Source organism: Artemia sp. Qi Xiang Cuo, chromosome 9 (genome assembly GCF_049724085.1).
Source record: "Artemia sp. Qi Xiang Cuo chromosome 9, ASM4972408v1, whole genome shotgun sequence".
Taxonomy (NCBI): domain Eukaryota; kingdom Metazoa; phylum Arthropoda; class Branchiopoda; order Anostraca; family Artemiidae; genus Artemia; species Artemia sp. Qi Xiang Cuo.
The window spans coordinates 63,684,402-63,706,118 of record NC_142802.1 but is presented as its reverse complement, the minus strand read 5'-3'; the positions used below and the strand labels follow the sequence as shown (position 1 = coordinate 63,706,118).

The following is a 21,717-nucleotide window of genomic DNA, read 5'->3' as shown; positions in this document are numbered from 1 at the left end:
TGCCCTGAGGGCTGTGGGGGGGGGTTGTTATCCTCAAAGACCTAATTTCCTAAATTTTCAACTACGTTGAACAAATTGGCTATCTCCAAATTTTTATTGGATGTGTTTGGGGAAAAGGTGGGTGTGAGAGGGGGGTTAGTTGCCCTCCAATCAATTTCGACTATTAAAAAGGGCACTAGCCCTATGAATTTCCAATCGAATGATCCTTTTTTGAAGTTTCTACGACAACGCCTTCTATAAAAACCTTATAAGCCCTCAGGGCATAACTTACAACCCTTGCCTTGAGGGGTATGGGGGAGTGTCCTCCTCAGAAACATAATTTCTATCAGGGAATCAACTACGCTGAACAAAATGGATATCTCAAATTTTGATTGGATGTGTTTGGGGAACTGGTGGGCGTGGAAGGGATGTTAGTTGCCTTCCAATCACTTTTGACCTTTAAAAAGGGAACTAGAACTCTCGACTTACAATCGAATGATCCCCCTTTGAAGTTTCAACGACGACCCCTTCCATATGAATTGCCTCTGGGAAATAAAACAATAAATAATAATAATAAAACATTGGAGCCGTATGGCCTTTTTACTATAGGCAACGCTATAGCGTTGCCACTGATCCGTTAAAACACATTCAGTAAAGAGGATTTAATTTGATTCAGACTGATTGTGATTGCATTAAAATTTAAAAGATTGCTCGTAATGAAGAATAAACTTTAGCTGTGACATTTCAGCAAATCATGTATAATAAAAAAAGTGAAGCATCTTGATCACTGCAAGCACCATTATTAAAGTAAAATAAAAAAGTTTAATCTTCATAAGTTTTGCTCAGTTTATTTTGTTTTCTACGTTTGAACAGATAGACGGGGCTTATTTTGCATGGTTGGGTTTGTGCCTCCGAGAGCTGTTTTTGCGCCGGAAGTAAAACGATCTTTCCAACCATTGGTTAAGCCGAGTCTGACGTATTAAGAAGAATCCAAATATCAGCTGAATGACAAAAACCTATGGGAAAAAGCAACTTACGGTCTATAGCTTAAAAAAACTTCATTTGATGATAAACTTAAAAGTAGAAAATCCATTTCTCTATATAAATGTATAACTTCAATCTCCATCGAATACTTTTAGTTGCAATGTGAAACCCAAATGCGTCTTAATGTTTGCGTAGATTAAATGGTCTTTGCCTGTGCTTCTGACAATAGGTTTTCTCTCAAAAACTGGTCAGGCATAGATAAATCAGCCAGGGTCCAAATAGCAACAATATGGAAAGAATTTTCAAATGCGGCACTACGGCCACTGATCAGATTATCCAACTTAGTCTAACTATAATTGTTTTCATCAAAGAACGAAAAAAGTGAAACTCTGATCCAGCCATCTCAATTAAAAAAATAAGAATATTTTTTCATCAAAATAATGGTGATAGGGAATAAGTGCTGATTTGTCAAGTTGATGCTAAATATAGAATAGAACTTCTTATCAAAATTTGCTTTGGTTGTTTTTTATAACTCTTCAGGGGCTTGCCAAGTTGGAGCGGATTATGTATACACTCTCCCACAAACAAAATAAATAAGATCATAAGACCAATACTTTATACCTTTCAAGACCTAAGACACTTTTTAAGACATAAGATCCATAGTTAATACCTTCCATCTGTGGTCTCCCTATAGTTTCTGACGACATCTAAAAAACTATTTTGTGGTAGATGTCCAAATTGCCATCTTCTTTCAATGAATTAACCGAATAGAATATTCTATACCATTTGGTAGAAGAAAAGACTCTGAAAAATAGTAAATTCTTTAAACGTCAGAATGGTGAGTTATCTTTTCCCATCTTGAAGAAGACTGTGAATTCGTCATTCACCTGTGTACCCTTGAAAGCCTATGAACTTTTTTGGTTCAGTGTGATTCATTCCCTTACTCCTAGGCCAATTTCAAATACCTAACATGGATATATTTATGAACCTTTGGCACCAATCAATCTGCTGAGGCTATACACCAAAGGGTAAAATTCTGCTTTAGCTACTTTTGGCTATTTTGGAAAGAAGTTAGGTTAGGAAAATTAAACTTTCAAGGATGGGTCCACAGGCTAAAGTATGTCCTGGGAAGGAATTTTTGAAGTACCATCCTCCATTCCTCCCTCTAGAGGGTCCTGAAATTTACCTAGCCTACATGACAGGTCTATACCTATTGACATTTTGACAAAACAAAATTTTACCTTAATTTTCAGTTAGCAGATTCTTTGGTAAAATTCTACTTTAGCTACTTATGACTGTCTTAGAAAGGGGTTAGGTTAGGAAAATGAATCTTTCAGGGATGGGTCTACAGGCAAAAGTATGTCCCAGGAAGGTATTTTGAAGTACCTACTTCCACTCCTCCTTCTAGAGGGCCCTGACCTTTGATGACCTTTAAAAATCGGTGGGTTTATAGAAGTGAAACCTTGCAAAATAGATTTTCTGCTTAAATGAAGCATAACAAAAGTGTTTTCAATCCCAATTTATAAGGTTTTAAAGATGTGCAAATACATTTCCTAAACTTTGGAAATAAAACATTGATATGGCTGAAAATTCTGCTCAAATGACTGAAATTGCATTTTCAGAGCTAAAGCCAGAGAAAAAGAAACTGATAACTGAAAATTAAGGTAAAATGTTGTTTTGTCAAAATTTCAATGGGTATAGACCTGTTATGTAGGTAAATTTCAGGGCCCTCTAGAAGGAGAAGGAGTGGAAGTAGGTACTTCAAAATACCATCCCAGGACATACTTTGGCCTGTAGACCCATCCCTGAAACTTTCACTTTCCTAGTCTAACCCCATTCCAAGATAGTCAAAAGTAGCTAAAGTAGAATTTCACTGTACTTCATATAAGCAGAAGATCTATTTTGCAAGGTTACACTTTTATAACACACAGATTTTTAAAGGTCATCAAAGGTCAGGGCCCTCTAGAAAGAGAAGGAGTGGATGCAAGTACTTCAAAATACCTTCCCAGGACATACTTTGGATAAGGTTTATATTAACAGACTAATCAGATAGATAAAAAAAACATAACACTAGCATCAGAATTTCATCCTGAGTCCAAATATAATACTCATTTCTGTAGCAAATTATTTTCAGAATTACTTCTAAGTTTCTTGAATTTTCCTTTTTTTTTTTTTTTTCACAGAAATGTCATGGCGGCAATTCAATTTGAAAAATACTAAATTTTGCTGAAAGCTCTGATTTTAATTTAAATGTACTAAATCTTGTTGAGCAGTGATTTGATATGAAAAATACTAAACAGTTCAAATTATTCATTTTTCACTTTCTGGTGCTCTAGGGGCCCTATTGATTCCTGGGGGATATAGCTTTGCAGATTCAATTGAAAAATTATGAAGTTGGTCTGAAATAAGAAGTACAACACATAATACTCCATGTATACTTGTTTGAATCCCTGGTCTTTTAGAGTTTATCATTTTCTACTCCTAAGGCTTAGAACATGGCATAGAAGATAGGCCTATATGCATTTTAACAGAATTGTTTTGCATTAGTTTTGGGTTTCATTCCCTTTTTTTGTCCCTAGGTTCTGAAGCCACATCTTAGCATTATTATATGGCAGATTGGCACCAAAGTAGAGCTACAGCTCTTCTCAAGCTGGAATCACTATTAACAATAGAGTTGTACACTTTCATTATCTATTAGGTCATTTTTCTAAATAAAATATTCACTACTCCTCCCTTAATCATCCCAGGTAATAGCCCTGGCTGTATACAAAACTAAACTAAGCACTGCTAATGAAATATTTACTTAATAATGTGCTGCAAGTTTCTATTAATCACATTTTCATCCAGGTTTTAAAATCATTTTTTTATAATGTAATTTGATTTGAATTCATAAATATGCTGTTGACAAGCTATCAAAAATAGTGAAATATGCAACATATTTGTTTTACAAGTGTTTCCAAATTTATGTTTACTTTGCACATAAGCTGAAAAGAGAAAAGGTAAATTAAAAGAAGTGCATACCTGTCATTTCTTGTCAATGAGATCCTTGTTAATTGAAACAAAATTATGTTGTCAAAAAATGACATATAAACATTGCTTCAATAGAGCATCAAATACTATATATGGAAAAAGGATCAATAATGAAATTACAATATTTTTGTTCATAGTGTATCTTTCTGAAGAGCTATAACTCTATAGTGCTACCACACTACCAAATTTTTTTCCTAAATATAAGAAATAGTTTTATAAATCTTTAACACCATAAATCAGGATTGAGCAAAAGTATCAGGCCCAAAATACTCTTCTTTTGCCTTGTTTGAGCTGTCATTGTGATTCTGAAAACTTCACTTTAATTACATAGAAACTTTGGTCATCAACATTCAACACCCTTTAGACACCAAAGGGGTAGAGGTAAATTCATCAAAATGTTTTCCAGGGAAATCATTGAGGTTTTGGACCATTTCCTGAAGGTTTCATTGACTTTGCTCACTTACTTTCCCAAATTGCAAGATAGATTTTGTTTCTTCTTGTATTGCTACTTGTTAAATGATTAAATTTCAAAATTCATTGATGTTTTTTTTGTTTTTTTTTGAAGTTTGCTATATGGGAAGTATTTGGGCTATGTAAATAAAACTCTTTCTTTCAGGATGTTTCCAGACTCTTAAACTTTGTCATGTGCTCTTTTGAAGCATCTCTCTCCACCCCTCCAAAGGGCACTGGTTTTGATAAGTTTTCAGTTTATTATATGAATTTGCTAGTTAGAAGACAGATACTACTTCATATTGCTAGATTTAATTAACTTTAACAAAAATTTACATATAAAAATCAATATGATTCACCCAAAACCAAACAGTTGATGTGGGGTGAAACAGGTAAAAAAAATACATACATATAATGTCTTAAATTCAGTATAATAAGAAAAAAAGAGAGAAAAGAAAATAAAAAATTATAATAATACTACAGGGACAGCAACTACATGCCATATTCATGCTGTGAGGTTGCACTCACAAACGAACAAACAATTACAACTTAATTTAAATTAAATCAAATCTCTTCCAAAACAAACAAAACTAGAATTCATACTTAGTAATTTTTATTTCAATTTTCCTTTAAAATCAATAAAATTTTCTATCTTCTTCATACCATTATCCAAATTGTTCCATAAATTTATACCCTATATAATAACAGAAAACATGGACCTAGCAGACACTATAGGTGGAGTATAATAATCATTTTTACCCCTAGCATTTTGGTTTTGTATATTCCACCAGCTGTAAAACCAACTGTTAAAACACTCCTATAGCTGCTTCATATTGTACCTATTCTTATATTATCCTTAGCAAGGTTAAATCATTTTTAGGTAGTCCTACTTAGCTTTTAGTTTCAAGAAGAAAGGATGCATAAGCTCAACTTGCATCTGTTATCCTTAGCAATGTTAGATGATTTTCTGGTAGGACTACTTAGCTAGCCTCTCCCAGGCCACTCAGCATGTCCCCAGGTGGTGATAGGGGAACCCCTACAAATATTTAGGATACCTCCATAGGAGACACTGACCAAGGGGGGACCTGGTTGTTGGGGGTCCATAATGGAAACTGGGGCACCCTCACCTGGGGACATGAGTGCAGGTGGAGGAGGAATATGGCCTCTTGAATGTACACTCAATAGGGCCCATTGGTGTGTCCACAAGTCCCATGAGTTACAAACCTTCTAGTAATGGCTTAAATTGCATGGTGATGCAGAACACCATTGTGGGAGGATCCTCTATAGGAGGACAAGTGCAGCAGGCCCTAAGATCCAGATATTTGGACCAAGGCCTCTGCAAAGGGCTTCCTCAATCCTTTTGGGGTACCTGCAAGACTGGGGACCTTGCCATCAATTCTAATCCCACTTGAGGAGTGGCGCCTCTTGAGAAAATTATAGCCTAGTTAACAACACAACATTTGCATGGGATTCTGATCAATGGATAATTCTTCTGGGCTTTGTATGTTTTGAGGGGTGTCTTTGGGCTGAAAAACCTCTTCCTAGCTAATTTGTGTACTATCAAAATATTTGTAGGCATGAATATATAATTGAGTCAGAGGTAATAGGCTTCAGATTGTCTGTGCAGGATTTTGGCTCTTGTTGATGGAAGAGCATTGCCAAGTGCTGAAAACCATGGTTTGACCAAGATAGCCCCAGGATTACACAAAGCCTCCATTCATGGAGGTCCCAGAGACTTCTTGCAATCGGGTTCTAAGCCAGCTTAAGCACTTTGGTGTAGACTTGAGAAGATATGTGATCCCCATCCTGCAATGGATACGGGATCATTGCTTTTCCTGAGGACAAAATAATTTCAATGATTTAAAGAACATGAAAATTGGAACTTGGAATGTTATGATGTTAAAAAATGACCATTGTATCAACTTTTTTTATTGACAAATTCAGACAATTTGAACTGGACTTATTAGGAGTTTCAGAAACTCATATCCCAGGGGTAGGAAGCCTGAAATTAGGTGATATAGAATTTGTTTGCTCAGGCAGGAAGGATGGGGTACATAGACAGAGAGTAGGGCTTATAATGAATTATTTGAAAAAAACTACGTTTTCTAAAGAGTTAAAGAGGCTGAGTTACAAGGTCGAACCTTAAAACGTACAGGGATTAGGAGGCACAGTTGGGGGGCTACCACCCCCAAACCCCCGCTTTCGCAGCCTTTAAATATAAAAAAAAATTTCTTTAAACTGAAAGTAAGGAGCGACATTAAAACTTAAAAAGAACAGAAATTATTCCGTATATGAAAGAGGCTGTGCCCTCCTCAACGCCTCGCTCTTTACGCTAAAGTTTGACTTTCTCACAACTCTTTTTTTAAACAATAAAAACTTTAGCGTAAAGAGCGAGGCGTTGAGGAGGGCACAGCCTCTTTCATATACGGAATAATTTCTGTTCTTTTTAAGTTTTAATGTCGCTCCTTACTTTCAGTTTAAAGAAATTTTTTTATATTTAAAGGCTGCGAAAGCGGGGGTTTGGGGGTGGTAGCCCCCAACTGTGCCTCCTAATCCCTGTACGTTTTAAGGTTCGACCTTGTAACTCAGCCTCTTTAACTCTTTAGAAAACGTAGTTTTTTTCAAATAATTTCTGCACGTTTTTGTACAGTTTATTACTTATTATTGCTTGACTAACTGTTAGCTGATCGTGTCAGGAGTTAAAGTTGGGGGGCTTCCGCCCCCAAACCCCCCGCTCTTGAACATTCTTGTGTTAAGGCTTTTAATTCCTGAATACTCAAATCACGTCGTACAGGGTGCCTCCTAATCCCTGTACGTTTTAAGGTTCGAACTTGTGACTCAGCCTCTTTAACAGCCCCCCAACTGTGCCTCCTAATCCCTGTACGTTTTAAGGGTCGACCTTGTAACTCAGCCTCTTTAACTCTTTAGAAAACGTAATTTTTTTCAAATAATTTAAAAAAGAAACTGAGTTTCTTTTCAAAGTATATAAAAAGTTGCTCTGATGGTGAATCGAACCCGAGTTTTCCGAATGAAAGTCTGAAGTCTCAGCCGCTGGACTATACAAACACAATAGTAATTGTTGTTTAGCAAATAGAAGGTATTTTCGACGCAAGCAAATTCCCAAAAATCTTGATATGTGGTTTTTGGAAAACAGGGAAGGAGTGATCAGATTGAGCTGAAATTTCGACGATAAGCTCCCAGGCCCCAGGAAAGCTTATCCTCTAAATTTCAGCCCGATCAGACAACGTTAAAGGGGGGTTGTGGAGGGAAAAATTAACATGGGCTAATATAGGAAAACGAGGTTTTTCGTAAATGTAAATTCGGGGGATAATTTTTTCGGTCTGAAAATATCAAAAGGCCCTAACAGGTCGAATTCTGCTTCGAATGAGTCCTCATTCAACCGGATCCGTTGCCAACTGTGGCCTGTAGGTGTGGCTAACAAAAAAAAAAGAGATGAATTTTAAGTGGCTATATTGGGTTTTTTGAAAACAGGGAAGGAGTGATCGGATTGAGATGAAAATTCGAGGATAAGCTCCCGGGCCCTAGGAAAGCTGAACCTCTAAATTTCAGCCCAATCGGACAACGTTAAAGGGGGGCTGTGGTGGGAGGGTCCAAACTTCCGGCCCAGTTTACCCCATGAAGATAAAGTCGGAGGAGGATGAAATTTTGCAAGTTTCTTAGTTTGAGCTTGGGCTACAAAATGCAATTACCGCCGTCTCTCTGCGACCTCTAGGACCTGAAATCGCTTAACATTGTGGTGGGTCGCCTCTTTATAGAGGCACAAGTGTGCCTCCTTGATAAGGAAGCTGCTAAATCTTGTTTAGGCAGGAAATGTATTAATAATAGAATACTAATTGCTCATTTTATTACTAAAAAGTTCAGGGTATGAGTTATAGTAGTATTTGCCCCTGTAGAACCAACTGACAGAGATACTAGTGACTCTGATGAATTTTACTTGCAGTTACAGGAGTAAATAGACAGGGTCCTGGGCAGAAATATGATGTTTTTACTAGGAGATTTTAACACCCAGGTTGGTAGAAATAGGGATAGATGGTAGCCTAGGTAAATTAAAGACAAAAGAATAATTTTATTATAGGGGTGACTGAGCTGGTAAGTTTATGAAATCCACTCATTTGGCTTATTTATGCATGATACTTCATTTGTAAATATGCCAGTGTCAAAAATATAATATTCATCTGGTCACAGACTTTGGTGGGCTATGTTATGTTACTTTACTCCCCCCCCACCCCTAATGTACAATATATAATTCAAATTAGATTATTATATAAACTAAAGCACTATATTTTCATTGCGTTTTTGTATACTTTATTATGACTAACCTAACTTCACTTCTTGAGTGTGTTTGTGCTTCTTGAGAAGCACAAATGGAGAAAACTTCTGTGAATTGGAAATACACCAAATTTGGACAAAACAAGCTGGTTATCCTGTAACTTTTGAGATGGCTTTACCGTGTGTGTTGTTTAGACAGTCTGTCATTCTGTGTTTTGGATCTGTTTCTGTCATGGGTGAACCAGCTGGTGTTGATGTTTTGTCTCAGGAGATGGGATCAAGACATTATAACTTTTGACCTGTTGGATCAAATTTTGACAGAGGCAAGATCTTTGACAAAGAACGAAAAAGGCTCAGTCTTACATCCAGGGCTTTTGCAGCAGAAATGAATGATCATGACAAGGAGAGAAGGAAAAAGGTCATGTCTTGTGCTGAAGAGATACAGAAGCTCTTAGATCCTAGTATTACAAAGTTGCGATAAAAAAAACGGAAAATGAACTTCATAATGAGTTTTACAATGCAATAGAAAGGTATGACGATAATTTTATTAAATTATATACAGATGGTTCTTTCAGGTTGAATGAAGGAAGTGGATGTTTGGTAGTCATTCCTCACCATAAACAAGTGATATGCATTAAAACAGAAAGTAAAAGTTCAACTCAAGCAGAATATCAAGGAATATTGAGAGCATTAGAAGTAGTTTTAAGCCCAAACTGGGGATCTCACGACTTGGTAGTTATTTGCACTGACTGTTTGAGCTGCTTAGACTATAGTAAGCATAAAAGCTCCCGAAGAAAGAGGTTCTGGTAAGGCAAATTCAAGACACACTTGTTAGAGCCTCAAAACGGCTCTAAACCTTACGTTTGCTGTGGGTGCCTGGGCACATTGGAATTTGGGACAATGAAATGGCCGATACAGGAGCTAATTATGCTACAAGAATGCAAAGCAAAATAGAAGTTATGAAATATTACCAAATAGAGTCCATGATGAAACTACCAAAGTCAATCTCAGTATCTACAAGACACAGAATTGCATCAAAGAAATGGCACAAACCTTGTAAAAACATCTGTAACAATTCTTTTTTGGCAGATAAGTAATGTTTTCTTCATATCAAAATTATTTAATTTTGACTCGGCCCAATAATAACAGAAACTAAAAACGGAATTTTGATAACAATTGGTATGTCAAAAGAATCTGGTTTTTATGCTGATTCCAAATATATAATATTGATTACATTTACTTTTACCCATATAAAGCCATGAGCCTGAGATTATTTGCCTAATTTTTGAAATAGGTCAGGAGAGGGCTCAATTCAAGTGAAAATTAGAAGTTTTAGTGCCCTTTTTAAGTGATCAAAAGATTGGGGGGAAGCTACCCCCTCCCAGGCCTCTTCCTTAAATTCCCCCAAGCAAAATTTTGAAATAGCCCTTTCTTCAGGATAATTGAAAGGTCCAATAACTATGTCTTTGGGAATGACATGACGCCCCCCCCCCCACAGCAATCATGGGAAAGGCCTAAGTTGTGAAATTTGCCCATTGTATCGGGGGATTTTATGTGGGGAATATTTTTCACGGGAAGAATGTTCTATGTGGAGGGAAGTTTTTTTGGGGGGGGGGTGAATTTCCATTCCAGGGAAATCATACTTTTGGGAAATTTACCAGAATTCCAATACAAAATTTATTTATTTGTCTTATTTTCTCTTGACAACTCAATTTTAAATGAGGAAATGTTTGGGGGAAATTTTCAGGGGTTGGCATTGTCTGGAGGATTTTTTGTGTGTTGAGAGGATTTCTGAGGGAACAATCGTTGATATGGGGATTTCCTCCATGATCTGAAAAAAAAATTATAAATTAAATAAAAAAAAAGATTTTTTTTAATTAAACTAAGGTAAGGAGAATTTTTAGGCGGAATCGTTGGCAAGAAATTTTTACCCCCCCCCCCCCCCTGTAGAGTTTGAAAAATGGTCTTGGTGTTTTTATACCTTGTTTTTAGTTTTCTGTCCACCTCTTAGGATTAAAAGACTATGTTTTTATAATTATTATTAGCATTACTATATAGGATTTTTATAAAAGATAATCAGGAAATAGAAATATGGTGAAACATTTTTTCAGACTCCAATTTTTATTCATGATGACTTTGTTGTAGTGTATCAACTTCAATGTTTTATCCTTGGTTCGATTTGGCAACATAATTATTCCCTCCCCCCCCCTCCCAAATTTTGAACAAAATTATTGTTGTCGTTAGTATCACTATTAAGGCTACTATAAACTAGATTAACATTAAAAGAGAAATAAGGTGAAACGCTGTTTCAGAACCCCTATTTTCTTTCATCACTATTTACTTTTAACAACTAAATTGTAGTATATCTAGTTGGATATTTTATGCTTGGTTGAGTTTTGACTCTACAAGTTAATTTATTGTTGTTACTTGTAAGATAATTTTCAACCTTGAATATTCATTTTCTTAATTTTTTTTTCTATTTTTCAGGGATTTGAAGCCAAGTCTGCTCAGTTGGCTGTTGTCACTCCTGGTGCTGGAGACAACAAGCCCTATGTGCAAAGATAAGCTTTTGTCCTTTGTGGAGAAATAAAATCTCTGCCCTTATTTCTGTTATACATCTTTCCTAGGTTTTAGTTTAAAATTGTTTATCTTAAATAGCTGTGTCTGGTGGACTCTGTTGCAGCTATTCCTATAGATGTTCATTTTCAATCATGACTACATTCATGATTATAGAAAAGAAATGAGCCCGAACCAAGACTTAGAAAAGAAATAAATTACTTTTTTTTACAATAATATGAAAGCTGTGAGATTTTCATGGGAAGCTGTAAAAAAAGGCCATCCTTCAACAGCTTCCTAAGGGGAAGCTTTTTTTTTTTTTTTCTTAGAGAGAGAGAAATTGGAAATGCTTAATCTAAGATTTTTCATTGAAAAAGAATCTTGAAATTGTTAAATCTAGCATTAAAACCACAGTAGAGAGAATATACAGTATTGACAAAGGCTATACTCTCTGTAAAAAACGTGAAACATTTAAAACCACACAAGATTCATACTCCGGCTTCGCGCATGCGCGATTTTGATGTATAGATCAGGTTAAACCTATAAATGTCGAGTAGCAGCTGGACTAGGCTGTGACGACACGGCTCAAAGCCTCGTGACGCGGTACCAAATATGTGTCATGTTTGGAAAAAGAAGACGCTACAGTGATTAAAACTCACTTCTGAATACAAGAATTAGAAGTTCTTCTAAGAAAAATTGGATTTACAGATGGCTTTGTTTTAACAATCATTTGTGACAACTTGAAACGAATAAATATGTATCAGTTTCAAGGCAGTTGTTTGTTTTTCGGGGGAGGGGGGGTTGTGTTTCAAGGATGAAAAGACAGAAAGATTGGTTGTCGACTTTTCCGTATATCCTCAAACCGGACTTGTTCCATTGCACACTTCATTTGCAAATGATTAAGGTGATAATACTATAATTAAAATTTGTTGGAATAAGGCAGAGTGGAATAAGACCCTCCAACAAGGAATGGGTGAGCCAGAGAAAGAAACGAAAAAAAAAGAATTGTGCAAATGAAGCACAATTGTCATCAGCCCCTGAAAAATCAAAAATCTTCATGGAGTGTAGAATTTAGCAATCTTTGGGGAAAATATTACGGTTTTTAGCAGTAAGAATATGAAATACAAAAAGAAATTGTAATCCCCAGTTTTTGTGGAGGCAGGATTCTTCTAAAATATTCGAATTTATTAGAATGCACCCAATATCCCTTTCGTCTAGGCCAAAATTCTTATATAAAAGGTTGACTGCACTCGAATTTATTGGAATACACCCGACACTCCTTCCTCTAAGCTGTAAGAATACCTCTCATAAAAAGTGGACTGCTGACCCGTCAACTTTAAATGCTTAGTCTAAAAATATTCGTACCAAATAAGAAGGTATTCGAGGGTAGACTGCTTCTTTTTTCAACCAAACTCTCGTCCGTTAAAGAAAAAGGCTAAAACAGTTATTACTAAAATATGCTGGCTAAGGATCTACATAATTTGCGTCGATTTTTCACAACGAAGTAATGGACTCGTCCGAATCGCCTAATTTGCTAGAGATACAAGAGGCACTGTTTACTGTATGCATACCCGGAGAAGCACTTTCACCACAAAACGAAATGGAGATGCGTCGAGTTACAAAACTAGCAACTGAATAAAAACAGGTATTTATATTTTGTTGCGGTTATATTTATAACAAAAAAATTTGAGCATAAATTTGGGAGCTTCTTAGTTAACTTCTAATGCATCTCGTGTTGGGTGTTACGTCAGCATTTGAAAGAATTCGTTTATTTTAAAAATATGATAATGAAAAACTATTGCATAGGTAACCAAAGGTGGTTACAACTAAAAGAGGACTGATCAGAATATGTTTTGTGCCTATGTTCAATAGTGAATCAATTGACTTTGTAGGCGCAAACATATATTCCAACATGTTTTCCTCAAATAATTTCCTAAAAGTTCTCTCAGTTTTTGCTCGGTAACCTACCTATTACTGTTTCCATTGCCCCCGCACAAATTATAAAAAAGTGTTGTGCCAACCAAATTTTCTGATTGTTATGCTAAATGCGTGAAAGAACCGATTCCAATTTTACATTGCTAAAAAAGCGATCGACCGGAAAAAAGATTTGAATTATTCGTGACATGAGAGCGAAATTGTCCTACTGCTCGAAGAGTCATTCCGATAGAAACGTGACTAAGATTTTGAATGATCCATAGCTATTTAATAAAATTGTATTAGCTTATTTTAGCTGTAAATGATAGTATAAAAATAAGTAGGAAAGGAGAATTTCGCTCTCATGAAAAGTACTGACGTGTTCGATTAGGACAAAAAAGAATTTTTTATTACTGAGCAACGAGTCATACAGTCCCTACACAAGCCATTCAAAACAGCTTAAAAATTGTGTTCAATGTCGGTCATACGATAATCCCTCTCTCGGGTTGCATAATGAGTAGAACTATTACGGGCAGAAAAAAACACAAAAACAAACCAGAAACAAAATAAAATCCCCAAACATACTTATTCAAAAGAAATAAATTTGAAATGAAAGTAGCAGGTGCTACTCTCCTGACAGTACTTGTAAAAAATCATAATTAAATCAATGTTGAGATTTTAACATTTAATTAAAAGAAAAACAATTTTGAGATAAGCTTAGCTAGTACTAATGACAAAGGAAACACAAATCAGCAGTCTAAAAAGTTCGCTGCCATCAGTAGCTCCAAGGCAACTTAAGGAGCAATCGGGGATTCAGGTATTTCGGTGGTTGAGTTGGTATACTTGACCTTGTACTGAAAATAGCAGCACACCTTCTGAAGAACATGGGATCTATAAGAGAAGAGACGTACAATAAAAAAAACCCATAAAGAGACATACCCCTCCAAACCTGAACACATATTTCAACCCCAAAAGTGGCAGATTCTCCACAATTGACCTACAAATTGTGTCATTAAATTTTTTTAAAACAAATTAAATAAATAAAGTTGATAGTGTATGTACTGACCACTTTGCTATAATTTGCTCTCTAAATTAACCTGCTGAAACTTTATCTCATACATCCAAATATATCAACACTAAAGCAGATTGGTCTTTGTTCCAAAATAAGCTAAATGATGAAATTACAAGTTTCACCCAAAGTTCATGCATTTCTAACACAACAGTTGACACACTTGCTGAAGCCTTGACATCTTTACTAATAAATACAGCTAATCATGCTATCCTCAACACAACACCTAAGAAAACATTCACTAAAAAAATTCCTAAAGCATTGTGGAAAAACGGGTGACAAAATGCAGGGAGGATAAAAAAGGCAGAAAGGTTATAATTCTGAAGAAAACCATCACCTTATACATATTTAAAAAAAATTTCAAGCATAATCTAATCTAAATAGCATTATAATAGATACTCAAAATTAGTACTGGAATTATTCTGCAAATAATCTCTCCAGAGAAACACATGAGCTAATTATATATAAAGTCATAAGCCACATCTGTGGGAAAAAGACTTCCCCCAGCCCACTCCTGTATGAGCTTTTACATAATAATACCCATTATGACAATGATAATGGAAAAGCTAACCTATTTGCAACTCTTTTTGTTAATAAGCTAACATCAAATAATCAAAGCAAACTGTCCACAATTCCCATGAACCCAAGTTACCAACCACGCCCAGGATCCGAGTTCATAACCAATTGAATAATGCAATACATCAGATTAGGACCAAAACTAGCAGCAGCTATGACAATATACACCCTACATGGATAAAGAATCTCACACCTTCATACAAACAAGAACTGCTAAATTGTTATAATCACGCTTGGGCATCTTCTAGGTTGCCCAATATATGGAAATGTTCGTCCCTCCTACCAATCCTAAAGAAAAATAAACCAAAAGATAACCCTGAGTCTTATAGGCCCATAATGATTACACCTGTGATGGGGAAAATAATGGAGAAAATGATTTATCACAGACTCCTCTGGTTTGTTGAAAAAAATAATATGATCCCACACACTCAAACTGGATTCAGGAAATACCACTCCTCAACAGATGCTTTCATTTTGCTAACAAATGCAATAAATGAATCTTTCTCAAAAAATAATATCCTAGTGGCAGCTTTCCTAGATTTTGAAAGGTCATATGACAATGTGAAACACCAAATCCTTTTAAATAAACTTGCAAACCATGAAGCAACCCCTAAGGTAGTATCTTTTATTAAATCCTTCATAGAAGTGCGAAGTTTCACTATTTGTGTTGGTTCAGCCTCTTCACCCCAAAAGATAATATCCAAAGGCCTACCTCAGGGAGCAGTCCTCAGTTGCCTCCTATTTGCCCTATATCTCTGGGACATGAACCTACCCCACACAAATCTACAATATGCTGATGATCTGGTGCTCTGGTCATCTGGCAACACCTTTCAGATAGCACAGTCAAACCTGCAAAAGTCACTTTTCCAGTTTGAAAAATTCTCTCAACATTCAGATTTACCCATTGCACCCACCAAGTCAAAAATAATCCATTTTCACCGGAAGCAAAACCATGTTAATGCAAAACTAACTCTAAATAAAACAACTATTCCAGAGGATAATAATATCAATTACCTAGGTCTCATGCTTGACCAAAAACTTAATTTCCACCTCCACATTTCAAACACAATAAAAAAATGCTATAGAAAAGCAAATATACTAAAAAGACTTCTTTCCACACCCTGCGGTTGTAAAGAGAAAACCTTACTCCAGTTTTATAAATCACATATAAGACACCCATATTGACTACGGGCTCATCGTCTATGGTGCATGTGCAAAGACCCAGATGAAAAAAATTGAAACAACACAAAATGATATAATACGTCTGATATTTGGTCTTAGGAAACCCACAAGCACCAAGTTTCTGCTTATGGAGAGTGGATTAACAACAATAAGGGAGAGACGTAGCTTTCTCTTGATAAAACATCTTACAAAAATTGAATCAAATAGCTCACACACATTACATAATTGGTTAAGAAATCCAGCCATGTATAGAGGTATTGCAGATGAGTATGCCAATATTCAAAAGAAGTTCCCTGTACCAGCAAAGTCTATTGCACCTACTTTCCCCCAATCCCCTCCATGGAATTGGTCATTTCCCATAATAAATACTGAATTTTCAAAATGGAATAAAGATTTAACCCCCATTGCTTTTGTCCAGAAAAAATTTGCAGAATTTAATACAATTACCTATAAAAATCACTTCCAAATATTTGTTGATGGGTCAAAAATGAATGAGAAGGTTGCAAGTGGTGTTTTCCTTCCTCACCTGAAAATTGCAATGGGAGAGAGATTATTTAATAATTTATCTATATTGTCTGCTGAGTTAAATGCCATAATCATGGCATTAGAACACCTTAAGCAAACCAACCTTTGATTGAAAATTCAAATAATATTATCATCTATTCCGACTCTTTATCAAGCCTTGAGTTGCTGGCCTCAGCTCCTCAATATATGTTGGACATTGACACTTATTATTGTCTCAGTATTATTGATAATCTTGCTTCAAGTGGCATAAAAACTTACTTTCAGTACATTCCTAGCCACTCTGGCATGAGTGGTAATCATCAGGTTGATGAAATAGCAAAAAATGCTATAAATATTGACCAGCCAAGTGGGAGACCAATCCCAATTAGAGATATTTACCGATGGAGGCTATCAGATATTAATTTTAATAAGATTAATCCTATCCTTTCCCCCTTTCCCAATAAGTATCTTTCTAAAATTTATCATAGAATTCGTTCTGGAACAAATGGACTAAATTTCCTTGCATTCTCATATAAGCTTTCTAATTCAAGTGGTTCAATTCCCCTGTCCCCTCTTTGCAGGCATTGTAATATGAATCTTGAAATAATTGACCATTGCCTATTTGAATGTAATATGCTGAAGGGCTAAATAGTTTTACTGAAAAGCCCGCCTGCTGTTAAATAGAAGAAGAAGAAAAACAAATTCAGTAATTAAATGTATCGGATTAGTGCCATAGCTTCAGGTTTGACAAAGTTTAGGGAAGACTTCAGCTTTCTCTATGAGAATACGAGTTCTATTTTTAGATAATTAAAGTAATAGAAAATCAGAAGCAGCAAGGTATTTTCAATATTCTTAGATTGAACACGTGAAAAATCAATTCTCCACGCAGTCTGTGTTTCTCCGGCATTTTGCAGCACTGCAAATTGACCTAACTACATAAAAATCAATTATACGATAAAACAGGTCAAAACGATTTGAATTTATTCAAAACGTACAGTTTTAGTTGCATGATTTTACCCATAGATTCTAAAAGGGGTCAGGATATTGCAATTACACTCAGTTTTGCTCAAATATTGTTACAACAAAATTTGGAAGTTTTGCAATTTTAGTTGAAAAATTCTTAAACTGTCAAGAAATTTTCTTATGAAACTAAATTATAAATTAAAAACATCAGATTTATTATTGCACCTAAATCTTTCAATGGTTTTTCCTTTTTGTCAATCCAAGACAGAAGACACTCCACCTAGCCTTCACAAGCCTTCACAAGAAAGCTTTTCTAATAAACAGTTTCACAAGAAAGCCTTTCTAAAGAAATTTTTATTCTCGAAAACAGCACGTACAAAATCATCAGTGACGAAAGTTTCTGGAAGCAGATTTTAAATAAAGACACAAATTATACACGAATATTTAATATTGACCTAAGAAAAAAATTAATTCCCTAATCCTGCAACGTTAAGAAGAAGCTTGGAAACCTTTTGCTATCTCCCAGAGTTGCATTCAACAACGTTTGCTTTATCGGAGAATTAGATAGTTTTAAGTTTGGTGCTTCGCAAATTCAAAGCAAACAAATTAAACCAACTCTCAGATTGAATAGATGGCGATGTAATATTTAAAATCACTGCTGAACTTTCTACTTTTCTACCATAGCTATTGCTTCAAGCCGTAAAAATTATGCATGAGTTGTGTCGATTTTAGACTACAAATAGGTTTACAAGTCTTTCTATAAGGAGGAGAGAGGAAAATAAATTAATTTTCCCATAATCAAGTCAGGTTGATAACAACCATTAGAAATCGAGGATTCCAGATGGCACTGTATGGTCCAAGATCATAATTTCCAGCACAAAATTTGTAAAAAAAAAAACAATACAGAGAGAAAAAACTCAATGAAAAAAAACAAATTTTATAACAGCTTGTTATACATCTTTTGAATCAAGATTGGTCACAAAATGTTTACTGACTATAACACTCACTCAAGCTCATACTAGCACATTACATGTACATGTAGTAAAAAAGGTGGACATCTCATTTCTTGTTGAAACTAGGATCACGCTGCAATTGACAATGTGCATAATAGAAGAGTTCTAATAGGGAAGGACTCATGGCCCTGGCCGTACCCTGTGCATATAGACATGTTATCCCTATTTTTAATTTGTATAAATCCAAGAATGACAGAGATATTTGCTGCAACTCAAACTCAATTATTCCCCTAATGGTCATCATTATCACCACGTAAATGAGATTAGGAGTCAGCAGTGTCAACTCACGAAAAATAGAGAGGTGGCAATAAAGAGGATGGTTAGGGTTACAAAATCGGAAAGAACATATATAAAGTACCATATTTGTAGGAAATCCTTCCATATAGAAATTCCTTTAAACAAGTTTGTTCAATGCTTTGGAAGGTAGGTGGACAACCCCTGAAATTCTTTCTGACAGAGGATGAGGGAGGGGGATTTTAACGAGTTATAAGCAACAGGAATGGTCGAGTACCCCTACAATAAATGCCTTAATGCCAAAAATGCTGATGCGAAAATATAATTTTGATAAGTACTACTTGTAAAGACAAAGCTATTGCTTCATTAAAGCTGACTAGAGACAGCCAATATTTAATGATGCCATGCACTGATACATTAGACATAATTTTCCATTTTAGAGTAAGCTTTGCAAATGAAATACACTACTTTTTTACTAATTTTAAATAGAACCTATTTTCTAAAATTACCAAAAGCCTGCACGAAGAAATACCTTAAGCTTGGTCTGAAACTTAAAAAAAGTAAGTGTAAATCCTTGGCTCACATACTTCATGCATCTTAAGATTTTCTAAACAGCTCCTTCAATTCCCTAAATGGGCCTGAAACTCAAGAATAGTTTGGAGGCCCAGAGTAGACACCTACAGGAAGCTGTAACTTCATTAAATGAAAAATATAACAGAAAGACAGTGAGCCCTTCTTGGTGCTTCCAGCTAGTGTTCTGTATACAGTTGAGAATTTGTACTATAAAGCAAATATACTTTGTTATTTGTTTAAATGCAGCTTCTATCTATTTGTTATGAAATCAGTTTTTTTCTTCTTCTAATTCTTTGTTGTTTTGTTCCCCACAATTCAAGGGAGATAAGCAACTCCTTGAAAGTGTCCAGCAGCATACCACCAAAATACCATATGACCTGATAACCCTCACTTACCATGATAGGGTTGCAGCATTAAAAAATCTAACCCCTACCAACCATAAAAAAGAGCTGATATAAGAGCATTCAAGCACATGTAAGGCAATCCCACTTCAAGCCTCTCCCCATCAACCCCAGCCAAAGAATCCGTGCAAACTCACAGAATATTTCCCAAAAAACCATTAACCACAGAAAGCACTACCACTTCTACCCCAACCGTGTTGTTCTGGCTTGGAACTTGCTAAGCAATCAAGCCATCCAAACACAGGGTCATTCAATTAAGATGTGGACAAGGACTGGGAGCATAAGGAGCAGCATCTATACTGTGATACCCCATACCCCTCGACCAAACATTCAAGTCAGTACTGCCCAGCGTTCCACAAGGAATTATCCTTCTATACCTGCATAACGGACTTTAAGGTAAGGTAATATTAATAAAGAATTGGCATGATATTGAAAACATTAACATCTCATGCTGATCAAGATCAAAATGCATGAGTGTTACAAGAAAATGATGAATTATGGCAGCTATCAAAGGGCTTTATATTGCAATGATTGAGTGTGATGGTAACAAATTAAAGCACACTTTGCAAAAGGCTTTAGTGTACTTCTCAAAATGAAAATGACTTAGTTTTATATATATCCACGGAAATAGGGGCAAATATGCAGCAGCCTATGTCCCAAATTAAAGTTTATTTTTCTATTTTCTCAGGGATGCATTACCAACCCCCCCCCTTTCTCCTCTCCTTTCAATATGCATGGAAGGTTCACCTGACTATGCACATCAAATAAATTCCCAAGAGAATTAAGCCCCCTTCCTTTGCTTTCAGATGACATCCATCTTACAAAGGTGTTTTAAACCCTGCAAAACAAAAGGAAAAAAAAGAGAAGAATATTTTTCTTATTTTAAAAAACTGTTTGGATTTTTAACAAAAGCAATATACAGATTAAGCGAAAACTGTATATAAGTATTCAAAATTTAATCTTAGAACGCATTTTGACGTTTTTAAGTCATGACAATATTAGAGGAATTTAGATCTAAATAATTGAAAAACATCAGTTTACTTCTGCTGGTGGGAGTTTTTTAGAATTAATTACCTTTATGAAACAATTATTGTAATGGATAAAAAGTTACAGTTTTTCTCATAAGGTATAAAAGTCTTCTTTTGTTCATTTTCAAAAAAAGAAAACTTGACACTATCTTCCAAAAAAATCTTAATAGCAAAACGATTGAAAGATTTGAAAGAAGAAACTTTAAATGACACAATCTCTCATATTGTTATTTATGACTAGAATTTGTGTTGCTAGGAGGGGAATGGGGTAAAAGCCCCCTCCCAAAAAATAAAATGGTACTTGTTTGTTAAACAGAACGCACTCATTACGTGAAGTTAGGTTAATCCTAATGAAATATGCCAAAACAAGATGATAATATAATACTTTAGAAACAAAATTACGGAAACTATGACAAAAAATTGTGGAAAGCAGTCCGCACAGAACGGATTATATTAAATACCTAACCCCTAACCACCTTTATATATTAAATATTTAATAAAATATATATATACACTGTAGTTTTCTCACTCAAAATGAAAAAATCATAAAAGATCCAGGAAGGGAAACCGGATTCTGTCAAATGTTATACAGCGTAATTCTCGAGTGCATTCCGTTTAACAGACAAGTCCCAATAAAATCATATAAAGATACACTCTTTGATTAAATGATTATAATTTTTATAGTGGCCCCTCCTTCTTTGTTCCTTGATCTACCCAAAAAAAAAATTGACTATTTTAACAAGTATTGGATATAAAAGAGGACACAATTCACTTATACTTACGGAATTTCTCTAAAGTTCACCATTTGTTTCATTCTCAGAAAATTGGCCAGGTCCACGGAGCATGGCTTTTATTGTTCCACTAGTCAATGCATATTCTCATTTAATAATGAATTCATGCCCATCAGAAGAAATTATCTTAACATATGGAGAGTCTACCCCAGCCAAACCACCAAATGGCTCATCCATCTG

The 21,717-nt window shown here is 35.3% G+C and overlaps 2 protein-coding genes, 1 long non-coding RNA gene and 1 pseudogene across 4 annotated transcripts in view; 2 read left to right on the top strand and 2 right to left on the bottom strand.

Annotated features, from left to right (window-relative positions):
- The window catches only part of LOC148948924 (elongin-C-like), a 23,424-nt gene extending 9,354 nt beyond the window's left edge, over positions 1–14,070 (bottom strand). Inside the window, exon 1 of one of the 2 annotated variants that reach the window (XM_089094839.1) lies at positions 14,052–14,070. The gene's annotated coding sequence lies outside the window, so the exon portion shown is untranslated. Of the gene's footprint in view, positions 1–1,633; positions 1,701–14,051 lie in introns of those variants that run through there. The other variant, XM_089094838.1, reaches the window with a different exon arrangement.
- The window catches only part of RpS17 (ribosomal protein S17), a 48,798-nt gene continuing 28,864 nt past the window's right edge, over positions 1,784–21,717 (top strand). Inside the window, exon 1 of the mRNA XM_089094835.1 lies at positions 1,784–1,801. Coding sequence (XP_088950961.1) covers positions 1,799–1,801 — 3 coding nt within the window. The 5' untranslated portion in view covers positions 1,784–1,798. The remainder of the gene's footprint in view (positions 1,802–21,717) is intronic.
- LOC148948925 (uncharacterized) lies at positions 1,824–11,337 on the top strand. Its single transcript, XR_016142243.1, has 2 exons — positions 1,824–1,991; positions 9,309–11,337. It is a non-coding gene; the product is annotated as an uncharacterized LOC148948925 (long non-coding RNA).
- LOC148948923 (elongin-C-like) lies at positions 13,953–21,717 on the bottom strand (annotated as a pseudogene).